The 23245-nt window shown below is 36.4% G+C and overlaps 1 protein-coding gene across 2 annotated transcripts in view; it reads right to left on the reverse strand.

The window, feature by feature from the left end:
* Positions 1-1360: 1360 nt before the first annotated feature.
* The window catches only part of AQR (aquarius intron-binding spliceosomal factor), a 97466-nt gene continuing 75581 nt past the window's right edge, over positions 1361-23245 (reverse strand). The window contains exons 27-37 of one of the 2 annotated variants that reach the window (XM_020879116.2): positions 22788-22997; positions 20553-20690; positions 17966-18037; positions 16801-16988; positions 15914-16085; positions 14464-14634; positions 12504-12589; positions 7726-7900; positions 6923-7036; positions 3331-3691; positions 1361-2720 (exon numbers count right to left, since the gene is read on the reverse strand). In XM_020879116.2, coding sequence (XP_020734775.2) covers positions 3380-3691; positions 6923-7036; positions 7726-7900; positions 12504-12589; positions 14464-14634; positions 15914-16085; positions 16801-16988; positions 17966-18037; positions 20553-20690; positions 22788-22997 — 1638 coding nt within the window. In that variant the 3' untranslated portion in view covers positions 1361-2720; positions 3331-3379. Of the gene's footprint in view, positions 2721-3082; positions 3692-6922; positions 7037-7725; positions 7901-12503; positions 12590-14463; positions 14635-15913; positions 16086-16800; positions 16989-17965; positions 18038-20552; positions 20691-22787; positions 22998-23245 lie in introns of those variants that run through there. The other variant, XM_020879115.2, reaches the window with a different exon arrangement.

Here is a 23245-nt window from a genome sequence, read left to right on the forward strand (position 1 = left end):
GATGATCTTGGGGTGGGGGATACAGGATACAGAACTGATGTTATCAGTACATCCTATGCAGAATGATACCCAGTGTCTTCATCTGCCAGATATTTTAATTTCAGCAGAGACCTTCTTCAGTGTTGTTATGGGCTGATTTCGAGGTTCTGAATCAGTAAATTTGATCCTTGATCTCAAATGTCAACTGCCACCATGTTTGGCCTTCTTCATCATCCTCCCTGCTCCCTGGATAGGGGCATAGCTAAGTGCTCAAGTCAAAGAATTATTTGGTAATATCCTGTCTCAAAGATTTGGAGGGAAATGGAGGGCGGGGTTGGGATGAGTACTGCTATTTACTGAGCAGCAGATATTTTCGTAAGAATTACCCTATTAACAAACAAACAAACAAATAGATCTTTCCCCCATTTTGTAGATAACAAAACTGGGACTTAGGTTATAATACTCGTCAAGGTCAAACCAAATGCTGATGAGCAAACGAAGTAAAATTTAAGTCGGCACTGGATGAATCCAAAGTCTGTTTTACAATATCATGCTGTCTCCTGATCATAAAAAACTTCCTTTTTTATAGGAGCACAAATGGTCCATTTGTACTATTTCTCTCAGTATCTAGCAAAATATCTTTTATCCTCACACTAACTTCAAGGGAACTGATAATATTTAGATCTTTCCACTCACTTGCCCAAATCAATACAGCTATTTATTTTCAACTGCTGGTATTTATTTTCAACTGCTGGTAATGAACTTTCTTAACTCAGCATTTTGTGGAAAAAAGTCTAAATACTTGAATTGCTTCATTTCATGCTGTTTCTCTTGGCATGTTTCTTTTTGGTTTGCTTTTAAAAATAAACTCCAGAATTATGACATATTCAGATATGAAACACAGGATGAAGAGCGATGGGAACATTAATCTGAAATGGTCACCTGGTGAGAATACCTGTGTCTGTAGTAACTCCAAGTTAAATAGAAAATTTTTAAATTTATGAAGCAAGTACTCATGTGTGGTTGACTTAAAAAAAAAAAAAAAAGCAAAAAACTGCCCTAGTCTATAAACTGGATTCTACCCAGTCTCCTATGGTTGTGACCCTGGTTAAGAACCTTTGATTCAGTTTACTCATTATTTAAAATAAGAAAAGCTCTCTTAAGTTCCTTTAAAAATTCTACAATTTTATAGTCAACTGCAATTCACTGGACTTTCTAGTGAATAAACAATTTAAAATAATTCAAGTCCCACTTTCATCATCCCATTCTTAATTTGACAAAGGCAAAGAAATTATTTACCTTCCAGTTAAAATTTTCTTTTTAATGATAAAAATCAGGTGGCAGATAAAAAAGTTCAGTCACCGAGTTAGACAGAGTGATATACAGTCTTAGGGAAATGGTTTATTTAAGGAAAGACAGCACAACAGTTTGCTTATTTTGGTTTCAGGTACCACGATTCATATCCTCTAAAGGCTAGAGGGAAAAATCAATCTTTTCTAGGAAAGACAGTAATACGGTAAAGCTGCTTTCCCTCTTGCTTAGCCTGATACTATATATTCACAAATGAAAATAATTCTGAGAGCAGTCCTCATACTAGGTGAGGCCCACAACACCTGCTTTCAAATTCTTATACCCAGAGAAATTACATAACAGACCATTTGGTGCCATCCTGGCTCTGCTAACAAAACAGAGGTGGGTTTCTGAGTTTAGTTTCCTTGGCATTTCACTCTCCTCGTTATCCTATCACTTTCATTTTTCCCTTCCCCATCCAATCTTTACACAGTTGTTGATGCTGCGGGAAGCGTCAAGATGAGAGTCTAAATTATACCCACCATAGACTGGTAAAGTTAAGTAAACACTAGTTACTCAAAAATATCAGGGACTTAATTTGGGGTTCAATTTCCTGACGAATTCATCATTCCTTTGAAATGTCAAGACCAGAGAAGCATTTCACTGGTGCTGAGCCAATTCCTGCTTAATTTTTCTAAACTTTGTTGGACATGGTCCGGCCTCAAGGTAGATGCACTGGAGGAGAACTTTGGGGAAATGTGTCCCTTGGTCACTCCAGTGATGTGGAAAGTGGGGGAAGAGAACCAGTGGGCAATTTCACCTTCCCCACACATACATATTCATCTCTTCTCTGGTCACCATGCCCAGGGACCTTGTAAGTAGAGGTTCATTGTCAGAAAACATAAGTCACACTCACTGTCAATTCTATCATCACAGAATCACCATTCTCCCTCTGGCTCATGTGAGGACAGCACAGTAATCTCAGTACAGTGTTTCTCAAACTACAAAGTGCAGATGAATCACCAAAGGACTTCGTGGTAATGTGGACTGAGATTTGGTAGACCTGGGCTACAGCCCAAACTTTTGCATTTCTAACAAATTTCAGTACAATACTGACGCTGCTGATTTAAAAACCACACGTGAGTAGCAAGGTCCTAGTACAGTGGCTTTCCCAAATCTGAAGCACATTTTACCTTGAGGTCTCCTTGTAGCTGGTTATCTATCAAGAGAACTAAACAAGACAGAAAACTCAGAACCTCTGTGTTGGGAGAAATCCATCATGAATACAGGAGTTAATAAAGTTCACTGATTTTCACTGCCTGGGCCGTGGACCTTGGCTTCTGTCCTTTGCCAGGTTCTTCTTGCTGAGCTGAATGACGAATTTTGGCTCAGCCTCACCAGACTAGTCCAATGCCATTCAGTCAGCAATTCAAATGTTAATGGTGGAGCACCTGTAAACACAAAAATGCAGGCTCCTGGACTCTAACCCTGAGACTCTGATTCATTAGATCTGGAGCAGCCTCAAGAATAAATAGACATTCTAGGGGATTCTAACACATTCTGAGATCTGGGGGAAGGAAATGCATGTCCTATAGGTTACTGAAGTAACCTACATCCTACGGTGTTAATGCCTTTCTATCAAGGAAGACAGCAAAGAAATGAAGGACAGAAAGAAACATGACCTGAGCATCTCACACTATGATAGAAGAAATGATTTCCTCCCCAATTTGGACACTTGCTTAAGGTCATTTATGGTTAATTCCAGTATATTTTTATCCTTTTTTTTAGAGACGTTCACTAAAAATGTGAACTATTATTCCATACAAAATTCTTTTAATGTGGGTATGATTACAGACATAGTTAATGATCAAAACAGCAAAGGAATGGTTATTTACTTTTCTGATTGAACAAATAAAATTGGAGTTGTTCACACACATAATTCTTTTTTAATATATCCAAGAAGACAAACATTGACAATCAGCTAACAAAAATAAGGACTGAATATTAACCAGTGCCATTATAATGGCAGAAGCATATATAAAATACAAGAAGTAACTTTACCTACGACTTTGTTAATGAAATGTCCTCTCTAAGAAGGGCTACAGCTTGGCTACTCGGTTTCTCCGGGGGTGGATGTGACATCATGAGTGGTGTTATTCTCTGCTGGTACAGTTACTGGTCCTGTCCCAGTGATCTCAGAGTCAGCAGGGGTAGCCTCTGGGCTGGAGCTGGCTCCTGTCTGATTGGGGGTGGTTTCAGTCTCAGAGGCTGAGGTTTCCTGACTGGAGCTGGCATCTGTTGTTTTATCAGGTACAATGTCAGCTTGAGCAGGCATGGCCTCTTCTTCTGTTTCCAATTCTGTTTCCTGACTTTGAACTTCCTCACTTTCTTCTACCATAGCAGGTGGTAGCTGTAATAAAGTCTGATGAAGGAAAAAAAAAAGAGGGAAAACATTAATGAATCAAAAAAAAAAAAAAAAAAAAAGAAAGAAAGGAAACCACCTGGCTTATAAAGTTAGGCTCTCGCATTATCTTCCTAATACATACTGTCACTCTAGAAAGCTTCAAAACACTGAGGGCTGTTTTATATTGCAGAGGTAACAACTCTGATGATAATGGCCTAGGTTTTGCCGATTCCATGGAATATGCTTACACAGATATCAGATAAGAAGATGAGAATATATATTAAATCTCTGGGGAGAAAAACAAATATCAAAAGCTATTAAATTTTTTCATGAAGGAACTTATTACAAACACTGGAAAAGAGTGGCTGATTAGGACTGACTGGCACACCAGCTCAAGAAAGAGCCGACTTCAATCAAGGAGCGCTGTGAGGGTGAGGAGGATCCACGCCTTGAGACAGGCAGGGGCAAGCAGCAGGCACAGGGCTTCTGCCCCACTTAACCAGAGCACTGGAGCGGCCCTGTACACCCGGCTGCCCTTTCTGGAGCTAAGGCTTGGCTTCTTTCTTTAGGAATTTTGTTTCTCTTGTTGGAAACTGAAAAAAAATTAAAGCAGTACTCACAATGGCAGCACAAAATGTGAAATACTTAGCGATAAAACTAACATATGTACGAAGGCTGTAGGCTGAAAGCTGCCAAACACTGATGAGAGGATTCAAAGAAGACCTAAATATAGTGGAGAGGGATATCATACTCATGGACAGGAAGACTCAACATTGTTATGTTAATTTCTCCCAAATTGATCCTAAGCAATAACACTCAAAAATCCTAATTAAAACCTCAGCATCCTTTTTTCTAGGGATTGAAAGAGATAGGCTGATTCTAAAATGTAAAGAGAAAAGCAGAGGAACTAGAATAGGCAAAAACATTTTGAAAAAGAACAAAGCTGAAGGAGTCACATTATTATCATTTTGGCTGTAATGTGTGGCATGCAATATCTTAGTTCCCTGACCAGCGATTGAACCTGTGCCCCTGGCAGTGAAAACGTGGGGTCCTTCCTAACCACCAGACCACCAAGGGAATTTTCAGGACTCACATTATCTAATTTCAATATTTACTATAAAGAAACCCTAAGAAAGATAGTGTAATGGCAAAAGGAAAGATACAAAGATCAACAGAGCAAGACAGAAAGCCCAAAAATAAGACTCTCACATACACAGTCAATGGGTTTTTTTAACTAAGACCACAAGGTAAGATCTTAAAAGTTCTCAACATTAGGAAAAAAAACGTGTAACTCTGTGTGGAAAGGATATTAACTAGATTTATTGTGGTGATTGTTTTGCAATATATAGAAATATTTAATCATTATTTTATATACCTGAAACTAATATAAAATTATGAATCAATTAGATCTCAATTTGAAAAATTGCTTTTTTAATCTCAAAAAAAAAAAAAAAAAAAAGTCAGGTCAACAGAGGGAAAAAACAGCCTCCTCAGGAAATGGTGTTGAAACAATTGGATATTCACATGCAAATGAGTAAAATTCAACCCTTGCACCAAATAAAAAAATTAACTCACAATGTATCATACTTATTAAAAAAAAAAACCTATAAAACTTCTAGAATGAAACATTGGAATAAAACTAACTTTGGGTAATGCTAAATGCTTTTAGGACATAAAAAGCATGAATCACAAAGAAACAACTTGATACACTGGGACTTGAAAGACACCTAAAAATGAAAAAAAAAAAAAAAAGTCACAGACTAGGAAATATTTCTAAAAACAAACATCTGATGAGGAACTTGTAGTCAGATTAAAATTTAAAACTCTCAAAATTCATTAATAATAACCCCAAAGAGTGAGAGATCTAGACAGACACATCCTCACAGAAGATATACAGAAGGCAAATAACCACATGAAAAGATGTTCATCAAGAGTTATTAGAGAAACGCCAATTAAAACCACAATGAGACCACTACATACCTACTGGAATGCTAAAATAAAAAAGACCAAGCATAAGTATATGTGAGCACCGTCTATATAAATGAGCACAACCTATATAAAATGGTACAATTTTGTAAGACTACAGTCAAAGCTATGGTTTTTCCAGTACTCATGTACGGATGTGAGAGTTGGACCATAAAGAAGGCTGATTGCCAAAAAAGAATTGAACTGTGGTGCTACAGAAGACTCTTGAGAGTCCCGTGGATAGCAAGGAGATCAAACCAGTCAATTTTAAAGGAAATCAACCCTGAATGTTCACTGGAAGTTCTGATGCCGAAGCTCCAATACTTTGGCCACCTGATGCGAAGAGCCACTCATCGGAAAAGATCCTGATGCTGGGGAAGACTGAGGGCATGAGGAGAAGTAGGTGACAGAGGATGAGATGGCTGCATGGCATCAATGACTCAACAGACATGAGTTTGAGCAAACTCCAGAAGACAGTGAAGGACGGGGAAGCCTGGCAAGCTGCAGTCTACAGTGTTGCAGAGATGGGTACGACTTAGCAACTGACCAACGACAACTTTGTAAGACAGGTGGGCAGTTTCTTAAAAAAGTTGAATACATACTTCCCATACTACCCAACCATTCCACTCCTAGAAATTTACCAAAGAGAGGGTACAAAGACTTGTAGGAGAATGTTCACAGTAGTTTTATTTGTAAGAGCCAATATTGGAGGCAAACCCAAATGTCCATCAATGATGAAAGGGTAAACTTAGTACATCTGTATAATGGATTATTCAACAATAAAAGGAAAAGGACTACTGATACATTCCGAAGTACAAATGAATATTAAAATAATGCTGAGCAATAACAGGTAGGGGAAAAGGGTACATGTCATTTAAGTATATTTACATAAATATCTAAAATATGGTGACCAATTATTGTGACAGAAAGTAGATCCTCAGTTTCCTGGAGAAGGTGAAATAGGAACTGGTGAGGGATGAGAGGGATTATCCAGGTGTACATGGAAAACTCTGGGGGGGAATAATGTATATGTTTATTATCTTGATTACAGTCATGGGTACATACAAATACCAGAACATATCATACTGTATACTTTAGATATGTGGAATTATATGCCAGATTATATCTATAAAAGATGTTTTTAAAATATGGATATTATATGAATAGTAATCTACTTTGGTTTAGCTGGTGTCTCACAAGGAATAATCAAGTACTTTAAAGATTTATTTGCCAACAGAGAAGATTCTACAGCAAGAACAATAAGTCAACTCTGAGAAAACTCACCTGATGATAATGATGTGTGGTCTGTATCAAATGCATATACATATTATATACAAAGTTTGCCATCTGGGGCATATTCTTTATTATCTGTACTTCATGGGATGGTCTCTCTCCATTCTAGAAGAAGGCCAAAAGAAAGTTAAGTACAATCCCTTATATGTGGAATCTAAAATACAACACATATGCTATGAACTTATCTATGAAAGAAACAGAGACACACAGAAAACACACTTGTGGTTGTCAAGGGAGTGGGTGAGGGAGCTTTGGACTGGGAGTTTGGGATTAGCAGATGCAAACTATTAAATATTGAATGTATAAACAATATACTGTATAGCATAGGGAACTATATTTAATATCCCATGATAAACCATAATGGAAAAAAGTATGAAGAAGAATGTATATATGTGTATAACTCAATCACTCTGCTGTATGCCAGAAACTAACACAACATTTTAATCAGTTATACTTCAGTAAAATAAATTTTAAAAAACAGGAAAAGAAAGTTAAGTATATGGTGAAAAACACTGAAAGATAACACTTCAATAGAAGTTCATGTCTCCAACTTATGTATGAACACTGTTAGGGTTTGGAGGACATAAGAACAGTAAGAGGACATTAAGATATAAAAGTTAGAGTCCAATAAGGATTTCCTTATTATGATAGCTGGTGGTATTATTTTTACATAGAAGATCTAATTCAGATCCTTAGTATAAGGAGCACTCTAAACCAGAGATCAGATGACCTATATGGTGCTCTCAAGCAATACCTGTAAGAAATGCTGCCCCACACAATGAAGAAAGTCTTACCTTTCTACTGGTTGGGAAAGGTTCTGTTGGAATTATATGCAAATGAAGTGGGCGGGCTGTGAGCTGGCTGAAAGCTGGAGTTAGTTCAAAACAGTTTTGGAAGAGGGATACTCTGGCGAAGATATAAAGTCCAAGTCTGGCTCGAGACATGGCGACCACTAAGCGACGGACATCCCTTTGAAAAACAAACAAAATTAATAATTAAAATATATCAAGATTAAAAATATATTTATGCAGCCTTTTATTTTTTAACATTCTACTAATTATTACTGCTAAGCTATAGCAATAAAGAGTTAAGTTTCTCAAAAACTTAACAGGATAAACATTAAGTTAATCAGTGCTATGTAACTAGTTAACCCAGTAAGAAGTTAGTGCTTTATTACCAACTTCTAAGTGTTTTTGAGTGGAGAGAGTAGGGGGGAATCACAAAATAACCAATGCACTGATATAAAAGGTTTAAGTACAAAGTTACATGGCAGCCTGGATGGGAGGGGAGTTTGGGAAAGAATGGATACATGTATACGGATGGCTGAATTCCTCTGCTGTCCACCTGAAACTATCATAACGCTGTTAATTGATTATACTCCAATATAAAATAAAACCTTTAAAAAAAGGTTTAAGTAGCAATAATAGTTCACTTGTTAGTTACCAATTTACTGTGTCACCACCATTAAGTCAATCCAAACCAGCCCTTCCTCTACTTCACTTACCAAATTTCCATGCTCTGTCAAGGTTAATAGGTCAAATTTTACTTCCTAGATAACTCTAATCACACTGCTTTATACTTATTTATAATAATTACAATACAAACAAATACAATATGATGATATGATACAATAATACCATGTCTTATTCATGCATTTACTCTAGTACCTACTCCCAATCCCTGGTTTATAATAGGTCTCAGTGTTAACATAAATAGAGATAAAAATGCCAAAATGCATGCTTCAGCTACACAGGTAGACAGGTATCTGATGAATGATGGCTGTTTCCTTTATCTTTTAGAAAGAATATGTTCTTAAAACTTTACTGAATTTACCTGAATCAAATGAACTAATTTACAAAACAGAAACAGACTTAGATTATGAACTCATGGTTGGTTCCCTGGGAAAAGGGTGGTAGGGAGGGATAGACTGGGCATTTAGGATTGACAAGTACAGACTGCTATATTTAAACAGATAACCAACAAAGATCCACTGCAAAAAGAAAAAAAAAAAAAGAGTAGCTATGTAAGCCTGATTTCACTTCATTATTTCACATTAGTTACAATTTTTTTTGTAAGAAAATATAGTTTTAGTTTCCAATATGGAGGACAGTTTGTTTTCCTAAGATGCTGTTAGATGGCTATTTAAATTTGTGAGTATTCTACAAAAGAGAAGATAATTACGAATAATAATAAAATCTGGTATAAGCATCCCTAATACCTGAAAGAAAGTGTTAAAGAGTGTTATAGGGACCAAATGTTACAAAGATCATATAATAACCAGACAGAGAATTGGTAAGTGAAATATTTGTCAAATGGTTTTTCTTTGTCTCTGTATAATGTGAGATATAATGTGAGTCTCATTTTCTGTTGTGTTTTATGGCCTTGATAAGGATCTAGTTTCCCTTATCAGAAGGAACTGTACATCAGTATATAATAGCAGTTATATTGGGGGGTGTACAATCCCTATACCCCACCAACCCAAACTAAGAGAACTTCATTTAGGTGGAAGGAGAAAGCATATCCTTTTACAGTAGTTCTGATGAACTTCTATATTTGTGACACATTGGATTCTTGAAGGAAATGTTTTCTTTAGGTTACTGCAAATCAAATTATTTTTCACTTCCTCCACCTTCCTTAGAGGCCCGAGGGGTCATGCCACAGGTGGATGGTTCCAAAACTAGTAACTAGAGGTACAACGCGAGAAATACTCAGCATGAGCTCTCAGGTAAGTATTAAAACTTTATTCAGTTCTTCTCTTCTCATCCAGAAGGCTCCGTCTCTAGGCGGAGCACAGCCACAGCGCTACTGCAGTGACAGCAAACCTGTTCCTCTGAGGAACTCTTCCCTCTAGTCCCCAGTACTGCGGAGCACTTCAGTGGCTCTACTAAGCTCATCTCCACTGTACAGACTAAAATCTGCAGAACCAATGTAGGTATTTCCCAAAGACAGATTTAATGTCTCCCCCACTGGATTCTAAGCTTCATGGGGGCAGAGATAATGAATGCTAGATTTACCACTATATATCAAGAACCTAGCCTACTGCCAAATAATAGAAGGATCTGAGAATATCTGTTAAATGAATGATCAAACACCACAAACATAACAAACTACCAGGCAAAAAAAGTACAGGGTGGCAGCATGAAGAGAGTTCCTTGGAGCTGTATCTTGAAACTGGGCAATGGGAACTACCACCTTCTTTCATGATTTCCAGAGGATGGCTGGGGGCAGTTTCACTGACTTGCTCTGAACGAGTCACAAGCATTTCATTTGCAGCTGAGCTATTCAAGTCAGTAGGGACAAGAACAATGAATGTTGGAAAAAGGACCAGAAATGTCTCACTAGTCTAGCTTCTGAACAGCTCCACAGTGTCCTAAAACAGGTCTCTGGAACCAAAGCTGAATAGCCTGGCTCCTACACAATCACCTGTCTAGTCTATCCTGGGTGGGTAAAAGAAATATGGCAGGCACTTGGGAAAACTGCTTAGGAGTCTCTTAAATGGCTAGACAGAGTTACCATAAGACCCTGCAATTCTACTCCTAGGTCTACAACCAAGAGAAAGGAAAACATACTTTCTCACAATAACTTGTACATGCATTATCACAGCAGTCCAAGTAGTCACAAAGTGGAAACCACCCTGGTGTCCATCAACTGATGAATGGGTAAACAGAAAGTAAATTATTCACAAACAATTTAGCAATTAAAAGGAATGAAGTACTGACACATGCTACAGCATGGAGGAATCCTGAACACGTTATGCTAAGTAATTTCATTTATATGAAGTGTCCAGAACAGGCAAATCTATAGACAAAGTGGAACAGAGGTTGCCAAGGACTTGAGGGGGAGAGGAAGGGAGTGACCGCTGACAGGTATAGGGTCTCTTGCTATTTTAGAGTTCTAAAATTGTGAATATAGTTGTATAACTCTGAATATACTAAAAAATCATTGAACTGTACACTTAAAATTATTTATACACAAAAAATCATTGAATTGTACACTTAAAAATACAGTTTATTTAGACACTGAATTGTACAGCATGTGTATTGTATCTCAATAAAGATGCTATTAAAAAGAAAAATATGGAAGATGGAAGGTTTCCTTGGTATCTTGAAATTTGAAAGACAAAATATTTCACTGCTTCTTAGAAAAACAAAGACATGAAAGATTGCATCTACAAACCAAAAAATTCTATGAGGAGCTTGATAAAATTCTCACTAAGATACCTAAACTCTCTGGATAGTTGAATTACAGGTATTTGGTAAACTAAGTTTCTCCCCCTCTGTGCTTTAATAAAACTACCATCACTGTCATCAGTAGCCACTGAAGAAGGTGAACTTCCAAAGCAAAAGTTTGGCAAATATAAAAGAAGATAAATTTATTTGGATAAAGAAAAGCTGGATATGTGAGATGATAATGAAATCAGGTTCTTTTTTAAGTCCTCATTTATATGCATTTTATTATCATCATCTTTCTCTTTATTTAGTTGAGTTTTCAGAAAAGTCAGGTAAAGAACGGCACAGAAATAAAGTCATGGGAATGTGACAAAGACAAAGTACTACAGAGTAGGAGAAAAGGCGGGGAGAGGAGGAAGCAGCACTCTCGTCTTCACACTGTGAGCATGGGTAAGACATTCTAATTAGGTAAATCATAATGATGCCCTATTTAGCAGCAGCTATAAATTTCAATGTGGAAATGGAACTGCTTTTTAGAAAAGTTAGTCTCCAAAAACACATTTTGACACTTAAGTAAAAATAAACTGTATTTTAGAATGCTATAGTCTTGAAATTACTTCTTGAAACATTACATCTTTGTTTACTCCTACATAAAAGTTATTGGCTCAGTGGAACCTGATCACTCTGGGTTAAATACCAAATAGATCTTGACTTAATGACAACATTAAGAGAGCATGCATAATTTTCTTTTTACGTCCATTAAGTAAAATAATAAAATGAACTCTCCTTACAGTTTTGCTAGTAAGTCATATGAGATGAAGGTTTATATAAAACTAAATGGCTGCTTTGTAATAAGGAGATATTATTCCCACAAAATCTCTAGCACATAAATACATCACAATAAATGATAAAAATAGGTTACTGTTTGTTTTGACAATTCTTAATCCTGAGAGAACAAATGGTTCCTTTATCCTCTCTAACACTAAGCTAAAAGACTGTGTCGGGTAAAGTCAGAAATCCCGTGCAATGAAAAATTTACTTAAGAGACTTTTTACCGCTCTACCTCCTTTAATTTCTTACGTTAAATTTCAAAGAGATATAGGATACATATATATATATACAAATATTTGTGTGTGTATAACATTTTATCATCAAATGCTATCTCTGAATGTTCCTGAAGAGAAAAAAAGCTAAAATGACTAAAATATTTAAGATGCAAAAAAATTCAGAAGCAATGGCAATGATTACACAGAGTATGATACCGTTACATTCCAACAAAAAGCACCAAAAGTTGCTGTAACAATCAACTGTACTTTAAACCTGAAAACTACTTAGATATGAAAGCTCAAAATTGAAGCAGAGAGTGAGATTCAACACTATTAAGAAAACGCTCCCTTGCATACCTCAGATGGCCCACTGCCCTGGTTCGTACTAGAGACAGAAGAATGTAGTCGTTCTGTTGACCTTGAAATCTGTCAACAGTTGTCACCTGGGAGGAAAAAAAGGGGAATGTGGTATATTTCCAAAAGCAAAAACTCTTGAGAGATCATTAAAATGATATGCTAGAAATAAAAATCTTATCCTTAAAATAATCAATCCCAAAAGAACATAACTATATAGTTGGAACTGAAAGAACAAGTAAATGAACCCTATGAAATAAACCATGGTGACCAGATGAGGCTATGTCCCTATGTCACTCACACTCACAGTACTCATCTTTAACTCTGTGGATAACGAAGTAACTATCTGTGGTATTAATAGTCTTCCCTCTGCTAGACCACTCAGCCCATGAAACCAGGGGCCATCTTCGTTAATTATACACCTAGTGTCCCTTTTATCTTCTTGAGACAAGAGAGTACCTTTCTTTATGAAGTTTTTTTTTGTTGTTGTTATTTATAAGTAAAAGGACAGAGATAGAGATTCTTATATTTCTAAACCTTTTATATTTCAAAGTTATTCGTTTCTCATTTTCACTCTCTATATCCCTTACGGAAAGTTCCACAATGTCTGTTCCTCCCCATTCCTTTTGTCTCCATCTCTTTGATTTTGTTTTACTTTCTGCTAGTTTTCATTTTATCTCTTCCTGGGTTCTTCAATTTCTTCGTTTTGTAGCCTTCCCTTACAGAAGTGGCTACTTCATTAAGCATTTTAAAATTCATACCCAAATATGCATTCAAAATTTTAACCTGTTCTAGGCCAATATGCTTCCTGGAGTACGTTACCTTATCAATTAGTGTGTTCTGATGCTCTTTCCCTCATTTATACATTAAGCTTGTGCTACCTTCCTTTCCCCCTCTATTTCACCACTGATTAAGTGGGTTTCTTAGATGAGCTATGTATTAATAAAGAAGATAGGCTGGGGTGAGCAGAACTGTTTCTAAAGGCTCAATGATTTTCACAACAGATGGTCCTCTCTTTCACTGCTACTACAGAGACAGTCTTTTCTTCCCCCAGATATTGTTCACCTGTAGTTTCCTTTGAACCAATCTGGGACCTGAAAGGCTTCTGCTCACCCCAATATCCACATCCACTGTTGGGTAGGAATGTGGCTCTTAGACTTCAAAGTATGCCACTCACTTTCAGAAAGTGTGTTTTTGCTGTCACTTTCAAGACTGATCCCCTAAATTCTCTTCTCCCTACATTTTCTTCCTGATCTTAGTCACATGTCATCTCACTAAAAGTGAAATTTGTTTTCCCCCACTCCCATTTTCCTCTTACTTGTGGATGATTTCCAAGGAAAGATGAAAGAGCTTTATACAGCTATGTTCACAACCAAAGTCCTAATTTCTTCATTATTAATACTATATTTATGTTTTGTTATTCTAATTTTTCAAACTTTTACTGATAAAATCAAGGATCTTCATTTTTATTTTAATTATCTTCATTTTATTTTATCACTATCATATCACATAAAAAACAAAAAAGTAATAAAAAAAAACCCCTAGGGTCTGAATATACTTGATTTTCCTTTATCCCCAAGAAAAACACTTTCCTATGTGCGTATACATGCACACAGAGACACACACACTAAGAAGCATGTGAATTATACCTTTGTAAAACAAGATAAAAAATGCTACAATTTCTATTTCTATTGTAAAGGAAATATATAATTAGATATCATTTACCAACAAAAAGTTTTAGAAGCAGTTATTTCTGGCTACTATCAACAAAAATCTTCATTGTGATAGGAGAGACAGACATTCACAGTAAATCAATAACACTGTCAGAAGTGTCACAGCATAACTTTTTATTTCATTTTCTCACATATTTTAAAAGGAGATAGCAAAGTAGAACAATATAACTCAAATATAAATCTTTCTATCTTGCCAACAACATGAATAAGAGAACATATTATAAAATTACCTTATTGGGTCTTCCAATCAATGGATTGCTTCCACATCGTCTGTTGATGATGTCACGAATAAGATGTTTTTGTCCATTATACGTTGTCAGAATGCTGATCTTGTCAGCAGGGTAGCCAAGTAAGCACATGTACATAAAAAGTGCCACTACGTATTCTGCCTCTCCAAGATTCTGTAATGAAAACATTAATCAGATTGTGCATTTATTTCCCTTTATAGAGAAAAATCAGGGCTTTCCAGGCTAGTGGTAAGGAATCTGCTTGACAATACAGGAGGCATATGAGATGCGTGTTTGATCCCTGGGCTGGGAAGATCACCTGGAGAGGGGCAGGGCAACCCATGCCAGTATTCTTGCCTAAAGAATCCCATGGACAGAGAAGCCTGGCAGTCCATAGTATCATAAAGAGCTGGACACGACTGAAGTGACTTAAGTATGCAGCACGTGTACAGAAAACAGTTAACTAGTACAATTTGCTCATTCATTATACCTCAAGAAGTGACAAGTTACTGTCTTGGACAAGTGAATACCTCTCATAAAACTGAGCAATTAACTAACCCTAAATTAACAATGATACATGTATTTTCATATGTATTTTTATATGCTATTTTGCATATGTGGTAATTATCTGTCCGAATTTCTATATGTATGTCTTATTTTTAAAAAACAAAGTGGGATACTATAGATACACTTTGAAATCTGATTTTTTCACTAGTATAGCATAATTCTCCCTGTCAGTAAACCAAGTTATAATATTATTCTTAGTAGCTATTCAGTATTATATGGAATAGGTAAAAGTGTAATTAATCCCTATTGATAACATTTAGGTTGTTTTTCTTTTCAAAAATAATTTGCAGTAAAAGATGTGATAACATTTTACCATGTAAGTCTGTGCAAGTCTGTCTATTTTTTAAAGGATAAATTCATAGGAGAATACTGCTTTTAATAAGTACTAACAATATGTCCACCAAGTAACTTTCCTACTAGCATTGCATGAGTATAGAATTTCCCAAACCTAACCCAACAGAGGTGAAAATACGCTCCAGTGATTTATACTCGCTATACATGTATCTTTGTGAACCGTATATTCTTGTCCTTATTGTATTTTTCTATTGGCTGTTAATTCTTGCCTGTTAAATGATGAAAATAAACTCTGTTCTCAAATCAATATTTTTCTTTATGATTTTGGATTTTGTAAGCTTAAAAAACCTTTCTAATCTCAATATTATATATTCATCAATATTTTCTTCTTTCTAGTATGTTTACCGTTTCTTTTCCTTGGTATATATATCTTTTAATCCATTTGAAATAGAAAAGTGTGTGTTGTCTCTGAGGTGGAAACCTAACTTTCCTTTATTCAGTGGCTGGCTAAATGGTTCAGTAATACTAATTCAGATAGTAAGTAAGCCAGGAAAATACAAAATGAACTTAAAAGTTTCTTGTTTTTTCTTACCTGATAAAAGTAAGGATTAGGCTCAGATTCTCCAACTCCCTGAAAATCTTCAACATTAATGAGCTGGAAGTCATAGAGCAAGCCAGCATTGGCTGTACTAAACTCCGGCAAGAGCTGCACATGGGGCAGGTTTCCTAGATTCTTATATCGCCAGTTGTAGAGGTTGCACAAGCTTTCAAAGACAAATACCCCCGAAAAGGAAAAGTTAGCAGTGCACATTCCCTTTTAATATACCTAAGGGGGTTTCTAAGGAACTGGGTTCTTCCTGTTAACGTTCATATTACCTACTTTGTGCTCATTGTTTTAGCAATAATGCTTTTGCAACCTTTGTCTCCCTACCATCAAGCAAATCAGGAGACTGATGATATTACAGAAATGATAACTCTATCATGTTCCCTAAGGTAAATGTTATCTTTATTCCTTAAATAAGAAAATCAAGGAAGAGTCTGTACAGTGAAAAAAACTACAAGTAGCTCTATGAGAGGGAACCTATATATTTTATGAATAAGAATTAGTGTGTTCTTTTCTTGTTCATCTCTAGATTTAGATTTCAAAATGATATTAATCATATATCTTTTGGGGGCCTGAAGAAAAAGGAGGTAACAGTGAAAGGAAGCCCTTAGTTTATAAGTCACTTAAATTAATCTCAATGAATAAAATGAAGGAACTCATTTGTTCAGTTCACAACCCATGCTGAAAGCAATAAAGGTATTTTCCAATTTGTAGATGTGTGTCCAGGCAAGTTCCTAAATAGCAGAGAGTGCTTAAGAGTCTATACAGAAGATGCTATTGAAATGTTGGATCATGGAACTGATGTCCTTAAACAGGAGTAGTATCCCTAACATCCACTCCCCTGCTCCCGTCTCCCATTGCCCAGTCTCCTTTACCTTGCTCTGGCCCTCCCCTGGGCATCGAGGTCCACAGTAGGAACTCCAACCCTGACAAAGCGAGTGAAGAGGGACTGCTCCATGTTTGAATACTTCTGAAAGGCCATGTTCTTAATGACTGGAGGTAACTGGTGATGATCACCAATCATAATCCAACGTTTTAGTCGGCTAAAACCATCCTGAGGATTCTAGGAATAAAAAGTGGGGAAATGGCAACATACTCTATGTATTACCCTGTTAATCTCCAATTCATGGCACAAGAGTCTTGCTATTCACATGATGGCTTTAACAGATTACTAATTCTTGCCATTCACCAGTTTCACAGAGAAGAATCTGGTAAATTTATAGAATGACTTGTATGGGTACCACCGGCTGACAGTGTGTGAGAAAGGCTGGAGGGACTGAGAAGGCAGGCATGGACTCACCCTACACAGGGTAACCCAAAGAGGTCTGGGAGGCTTAGGTCCTAATCAGGCAAAGGGTGCACAGAAAGAAACAGATGCCCAAGCAGGGAAATGGAAAGATGTCAAACTGTATCACAATTACAGGCAGCAGAAATTATACTTTTTAATTTCCTACTCTACATGTCTCCTTATTTCTTGAAACATATTTTGATAAAATAAAAATACCAGATAACTTGGCTTTATAAAACAACTTTTGAAACCCAATTATCTATAAATTAGAGGAGCCTCTGTTCTTCAATCCGGAATTTCACATTTTTTTTTTTTAATGCTTCCATAGTAAAGACTATTATACAATAAGAAAACATTCTTAAACATCATCATTGAATTAAAAAATTTCAGGCATAAAATGAAAAATAATGTATCCAGGGATCAAAAATAATTCTAGAAACAACTCTAAAAGAAATGAAAAAAGAGCTCGTCTGTCCTCCAGACTGCATAAAAATGTAATTTTCCTGAGAAAAATCACTGTCTTTTCAAAACTAAGAGATAAACTATGAATTTTTAAATAGTACTCCCAAATAATACAAACTACTCAATAACCAGGGAATAAAGGAAGTTCACATGCTTAAAAGAGAATACTGAACATAATGAAGTTAAGGAGAATACATAATCATAGCAATTAGCACCCCGAAACTCTAGTTTTCTGACTGCACCCTCCAGAATTCTTAAACCACTACTTTGCCTCAATTTCAGTATCTTACCTGTAGAAGAAGGGGTATAAAAGTTTCTATCTCCAGAATCTGAGCAGCTTCCTCCATTAAAATGTTGTCATACTGAGAAATGGAGAAAAAGAAAGCTTGTGAAACAGTTTGAAATCCAAACAGCGACCACCATGACTGTAATAAGCATCCCAAAATCTCTCAAATAATTCAGATACAAATAACATACAAATTATTCCAACAGAAAGTTTATGATCTTCTTTACCACCGTGCCTGAATCCTAGTTTCCAGGCATGTTAGGCGCTGCACATCTATAAAATAATGAAAAATCAAGTCTTGCTCCAACCGAAGGAAATTTCATTCGTTGTGAATCTTCTATCTGCCCAATTTCTTCTAGATTTATTCTCATCAGGTTTTATCTTTCCCTTCCTCTTCTAATTCTGATTGCTATTTATAGTATGATATCCTATTCCTCGTAAAATTCCTTCTTTGAGACTCTTACTAAGCACAAAGTAAGAGTTCGTTTTCTTTTTTCAAAGTTTTCTCCCCTGATTTTTTTTCAAGGAAGTGGAAGGTAGGGGGAGTATATTTACTCTTAATGCTTAATTAACTTTTTTCTTTTAAGCTAACTGTTTATGTATCCTCTAGTTTCTGCACTGGAGAAGAAAATGGCAACCCACTCCAAGTATTCTTGCCTGGGGAATCCCAGAGACAGAGGAGCCTGGTGGGCTGCCGTCTATGGGGTTGCAGAGTCGGACACAACTGAAGTAACTTAGCAGCAGCAGTTTCTGTGCTACTCGTTTTTACCAAAATATGCTTGTATTTGTTCAAGTCTGGTAGCTGGGTTTCTATTGGACATGATGAAATTTAAGGTTCAATTCTGTACTGTTTTCTACTGAAATTACCTTAAGTTTTAGGCATGTGGATGGGTATCTTCTCTAACTATCTGATGCTAAATTTCCCTATTACAACGATTAGTTAGGTCATCCTGGTGGGAACCTAGGAGGAGGGGTTCAAACAGCCATATTTTCTCAGAAGTTCCCACGTGGGGTCTCAAGGTGCTAGACACAATATGGAGAACAGAATGGGAAAAGCTCAAAGATGACAGCTTAAAGAGACTCCTTCCTGAGAAACAACTCTGAAAATCTAATGTGATTTAACTTATAAAAATATATTTATAGCTCCTGTTAAAAAGGAGATTTTAATCACAAAGCAAAATTATGCCACAACTATACTGGATGTATTAAGGAAGGAAAAGAGTAAACAAAAGTGCTTGAATGTCTCCTTGGAGACAGCACAGAATCAAAAGACAGTGCCTAAAATAGAAATTTAGCATTTTTTATTGATATAAATGAAAAGGACACAGGAAATATGAAAAGAGTTGAAAGACTAGATAATTGGGGAGTGGGGAGTAATGTGAAGGGATACCCTGAGCACTCATGTAACTATCTTACTAGCACAATGTAAGAAAATGATTAATGAAAATATGATAAGCTATGAGTAATGTTTTATAGATTATGCACATGAACAGCTGTAAGAAAGCATAAAATGCTCAGTTTAGATTATATCATTTCCCTGTGTTGTTAAAACTAATATGATTTAATAGCAAATCCAAAGTATATTTTATGTGTCAGCCCAAAGCAAGAACAAAATATTTAGGTGAAAACTTTTCACTAATTTGCAAAAGATAAGTTCACACCCCTAGGTTAAGTTCACACTACCTTTTAATACATTATCATATTTGTCCTACCTTATAGCTGAGGAAACTTTAATCCAAGATCTCAACAATCCTATCACCTTGAATTTATTTAGCACTTATCTTCCAGTGACTTCATAACACTTAAAAAATGTCAGCTATTTTCATCAACAACAAATGTTTTGCTAACTTTGAATTCAAACCAGTACATGAAACACTAATAACATCAGATAAACCAGTTGGAGGGAAGTTAAATGATTTGCATTAAAATCAGAGATTAGTCAGTACCACTAGCAAAGTCACAAAGTGTCTGCAAACTCAAATTTACTGATCAATTATTACATTACTTTTCAGCTGAGTAACAAGTAACAGGCTGTCTTTACCCTTTGGCTCTCCAGTCCTTATCCTGAGATGGAGTCATTTAAATATCTTATTTGACAGTCTAAATAAGTATATTCCATATCCTCATACAGAATTGCTTTTCATTTACTGAACGAACAAATAACTGCAGTGGATGTGTGCTTAAAAGGTAAATAAGGCAAGCATACAAATTTCTAATAGGTGAAAAACACTGTCAAATGTTTTTATAAAGTCTTCAGTTCTGTTTGGAGATTCTTTTAACACAGTGAAAGTAAATTAATTTACCTTAAAAAGTATTAGAAGCTATTTAGACAGTCATATGGCTATAATGTTACTTAAAACACACATTAATACATCTCATAACTACATTTAGAAAAATTATTTATTAGAGTTTACTAATCGTAAACATGGGAGGTTATTATCACTTTAGAGACATTTTAAAGTAATTATAAATGCAAACCTCAGTAAGAAGCAAACATTCAAGGGAAAGGGCCTAGTATTAACGAGAGAAGAGAAAAGAAAGGAACTAACAGCTGCACAGATGAATTAAGGAGCTAAAATGTAAGTCTTTACCTTGAAACCTAATTTGACTAAATCATGTCGTTTTAGGGCAGCATGAGTACAGGTCATAGCAATGATTTTGGCTTCTTTCACCAAAAGGTATTTAGATCTGTCTAGTCCACTTCGAAGCAGTTCAGAGGCTCTGAATTCCTATGGGAGTGGGGAAACAATGAGATACTTGTTTTAGGAAAATCATGCATATATTCAATAACCCAGTTTATGAGACTTTATCTGCAAGCTTAATATAAATATCTCGGTGGGGCCAGTGGTAAAGAACCTGCCTGCCAATGCAGGTAAGACGTGAGATGTTTGATCCCTGGGTTGGGAAGATCCCCTGGAGGAGGACATGGCAACCCACTCCAGTATTCTTGCCTGGAGAACCCATGGACAGAAGAGCCTAGTGGGCTGCAGTCCCTAGGCTTACAGAGTCAGACACAACTTAGCAGCAGCAGCATAAACTAAGCGTATTATCCAACTCGATGAACGTGAGTTTGAGCAAGCTCTGGGAGTTGGTGAAAGACAGGGAAGCTTGGCATGCTGCAGTCCATGGGGTCACAAAGAGTCAGACACAACTGAGTGACTGAACTGAATGGATAGAACAACAATTCTGTCCATGATTAATAAGTTACTAATTAAGTTCAAATAATAACTGATCTTAAAGCTACAATTTGGACTGTTTTTTAATATAAGGTAAAATATTTACTGTGTCAACAAGAATACTGCATATCGATCACCCTTGTACCTCCAGGAAAATAGACACTATGTCAAGCATTCATAATAAAAGGAATTTATTGCAAGGAACCCATTTATGCAGGTGATGGAGGAGTAGAAAAGCCAACCAACGAATGGTGACATAACCCAGAGATTGGCAACAGCAGAGTATTATGACCATCCATGGGCTAGGAAGGATAAAGAGGAAGAAGTGTTACCTAAGCCCAGAAACTGAGGTGTCAATATAAACTGGAACCGCAGTGGACCAGGTCAGCAGAAACTGGAGTCATGTAAGGGATGAGACCCCAGGCAGAGAGCTGGTGGTGAAAAATCCTGGCTTCCTTCTTTCCTCTATTTTTGCCACATTTCTCATTGCCAAACCCAGCCAGAAGTCAGCTGACATGAGAGGCTGGGAAATCAAGACTCTAAGGACCAGTCCCAGCCCAGACCATGGCAGAGGATCCCAGAGCAGAGTAGGGGAATCAACAGTAGATGGATGTAAAGAGTAAACGAGCCATGCAGAGTGCCTAATATCAAGTTTCATCAAGTCTGAACATTATGTCATACTTATGTCAGACTTTTAAACATTTGTTTTGGTTTATTCATTTGTAAATAATTAAAGCATCACAGGCACAGGTGGAGGTACCCTGTATTTCCTTCTTCCTACTGTCTCCCCGGACAGCTATTATTATAAATTATATGCTTTTATCCTTTTATATTCTATTTATGTAATCATAAGCATACCACAACACTGTTTTGCAGGTTTTACAATTGTATTTATCATTATCATATTACATATATACTACATATGTGTATATATTATATATTTATTATTCTGTACCGACCATTCACCCATTTCTAACTACCTACTCACACCATGCGTCAGTGTTTACTGAATACTTACTATCTGTCAGATATTGTTGTAGAAGTAGGGATAAAATCATATCTAAAAGGTACAAAGACTTTTAAAAAGAGACGATCTTTGCCCTTTTAATCTGAAGTAATCCTAAACCTTCTGAGAGGAATGTGAGTCTGAAATGTGGTCCTTTTACATTATTGCTGTAGTCTTCCAGGGATGTTTCCAATAAGGAATGAGAAAACTTCCTAGTTTTCTAAAAACTAGGGGCCCTGGGTTCCAAACAATCTTCTCTGTCCCCTGTGTATAGTCGTGACTCTTATTTCACCATAATAATCAGAAACATCTTGGATAACACAGCAACCTCATTTTTTGCCCACAAGTCAAAAGCAAAAAGAATTTGGAATGGCCAAATTCTAAATGAAGGAGCTATTGTTAAATCTCCTAAAGAAAGCATTCCTTTCTTAAATACTAAGACTTTCACACCAGAAAAAAAAAATGGCGATTCAATTCATATCATAATTTTTACTTATTTCTTCAACTAGAACAATACATGCTTCCAATAATTCCACTTAAAAGTAATAATCTTGTTTGCTAGATTTGAGTATTCTACTTAAAAAAAAAAACCAGCTAAGCTTAAAACCTTTAAAAGAAATTAAGAAGAACTTGAGAATCCTTACCTCAAGCTGAGTAAAGATTTTCTTAATATGCCTGAAGCATCCTTCAGCAATTTCCATGTCTTCTTCATAAGATCGGCCTTTAAAAATGGGTTGTGGGGCATTTGCAAAGTACTCATGAAACGGGAAGAAAGTGGATACTTCAGTAATATCTGGCATCGTGTTACTTTTATTTTTCACTTTGCTGATATACTCTTCCCAACGAGACATTACCTGTAACAAAAAGAGACTTGAGGTTAAACTGGCCAGCCCTTATGTTTTAGATGAACTTCCCTGGTGGTTCAGCAGGAGAGAATCTGCCTGCCAATGCAGGAGACTTGGACTGATCCCTAAGTCGGGAGGATCCCTTGGAGAAGGAAATGACAACCCACTCCAGTATTCTTGCCTGGAAAATCCCATGGACAGAGGAGCCTGGCAGGCTACCGTCCATTGGGTTGCAAAGAGTTGGTGTCCAAACGACT

This window comes from Odocoileus virginianus, chromosome 6 (genome assembly GCF_023699985.2).
Source record: "Odocoileus virginianus isolate 20LAN1187 ecotype Illinois chromosome 6, Ovbor_1.2, whole genome shotgun sequence".
Taxonomy (NCBI): Eukaryota; Metazoa; Chordata; class Mammalia; order Artiodactyla; family Cervidae; genus Odocoileus; species Odocoileus virginianus.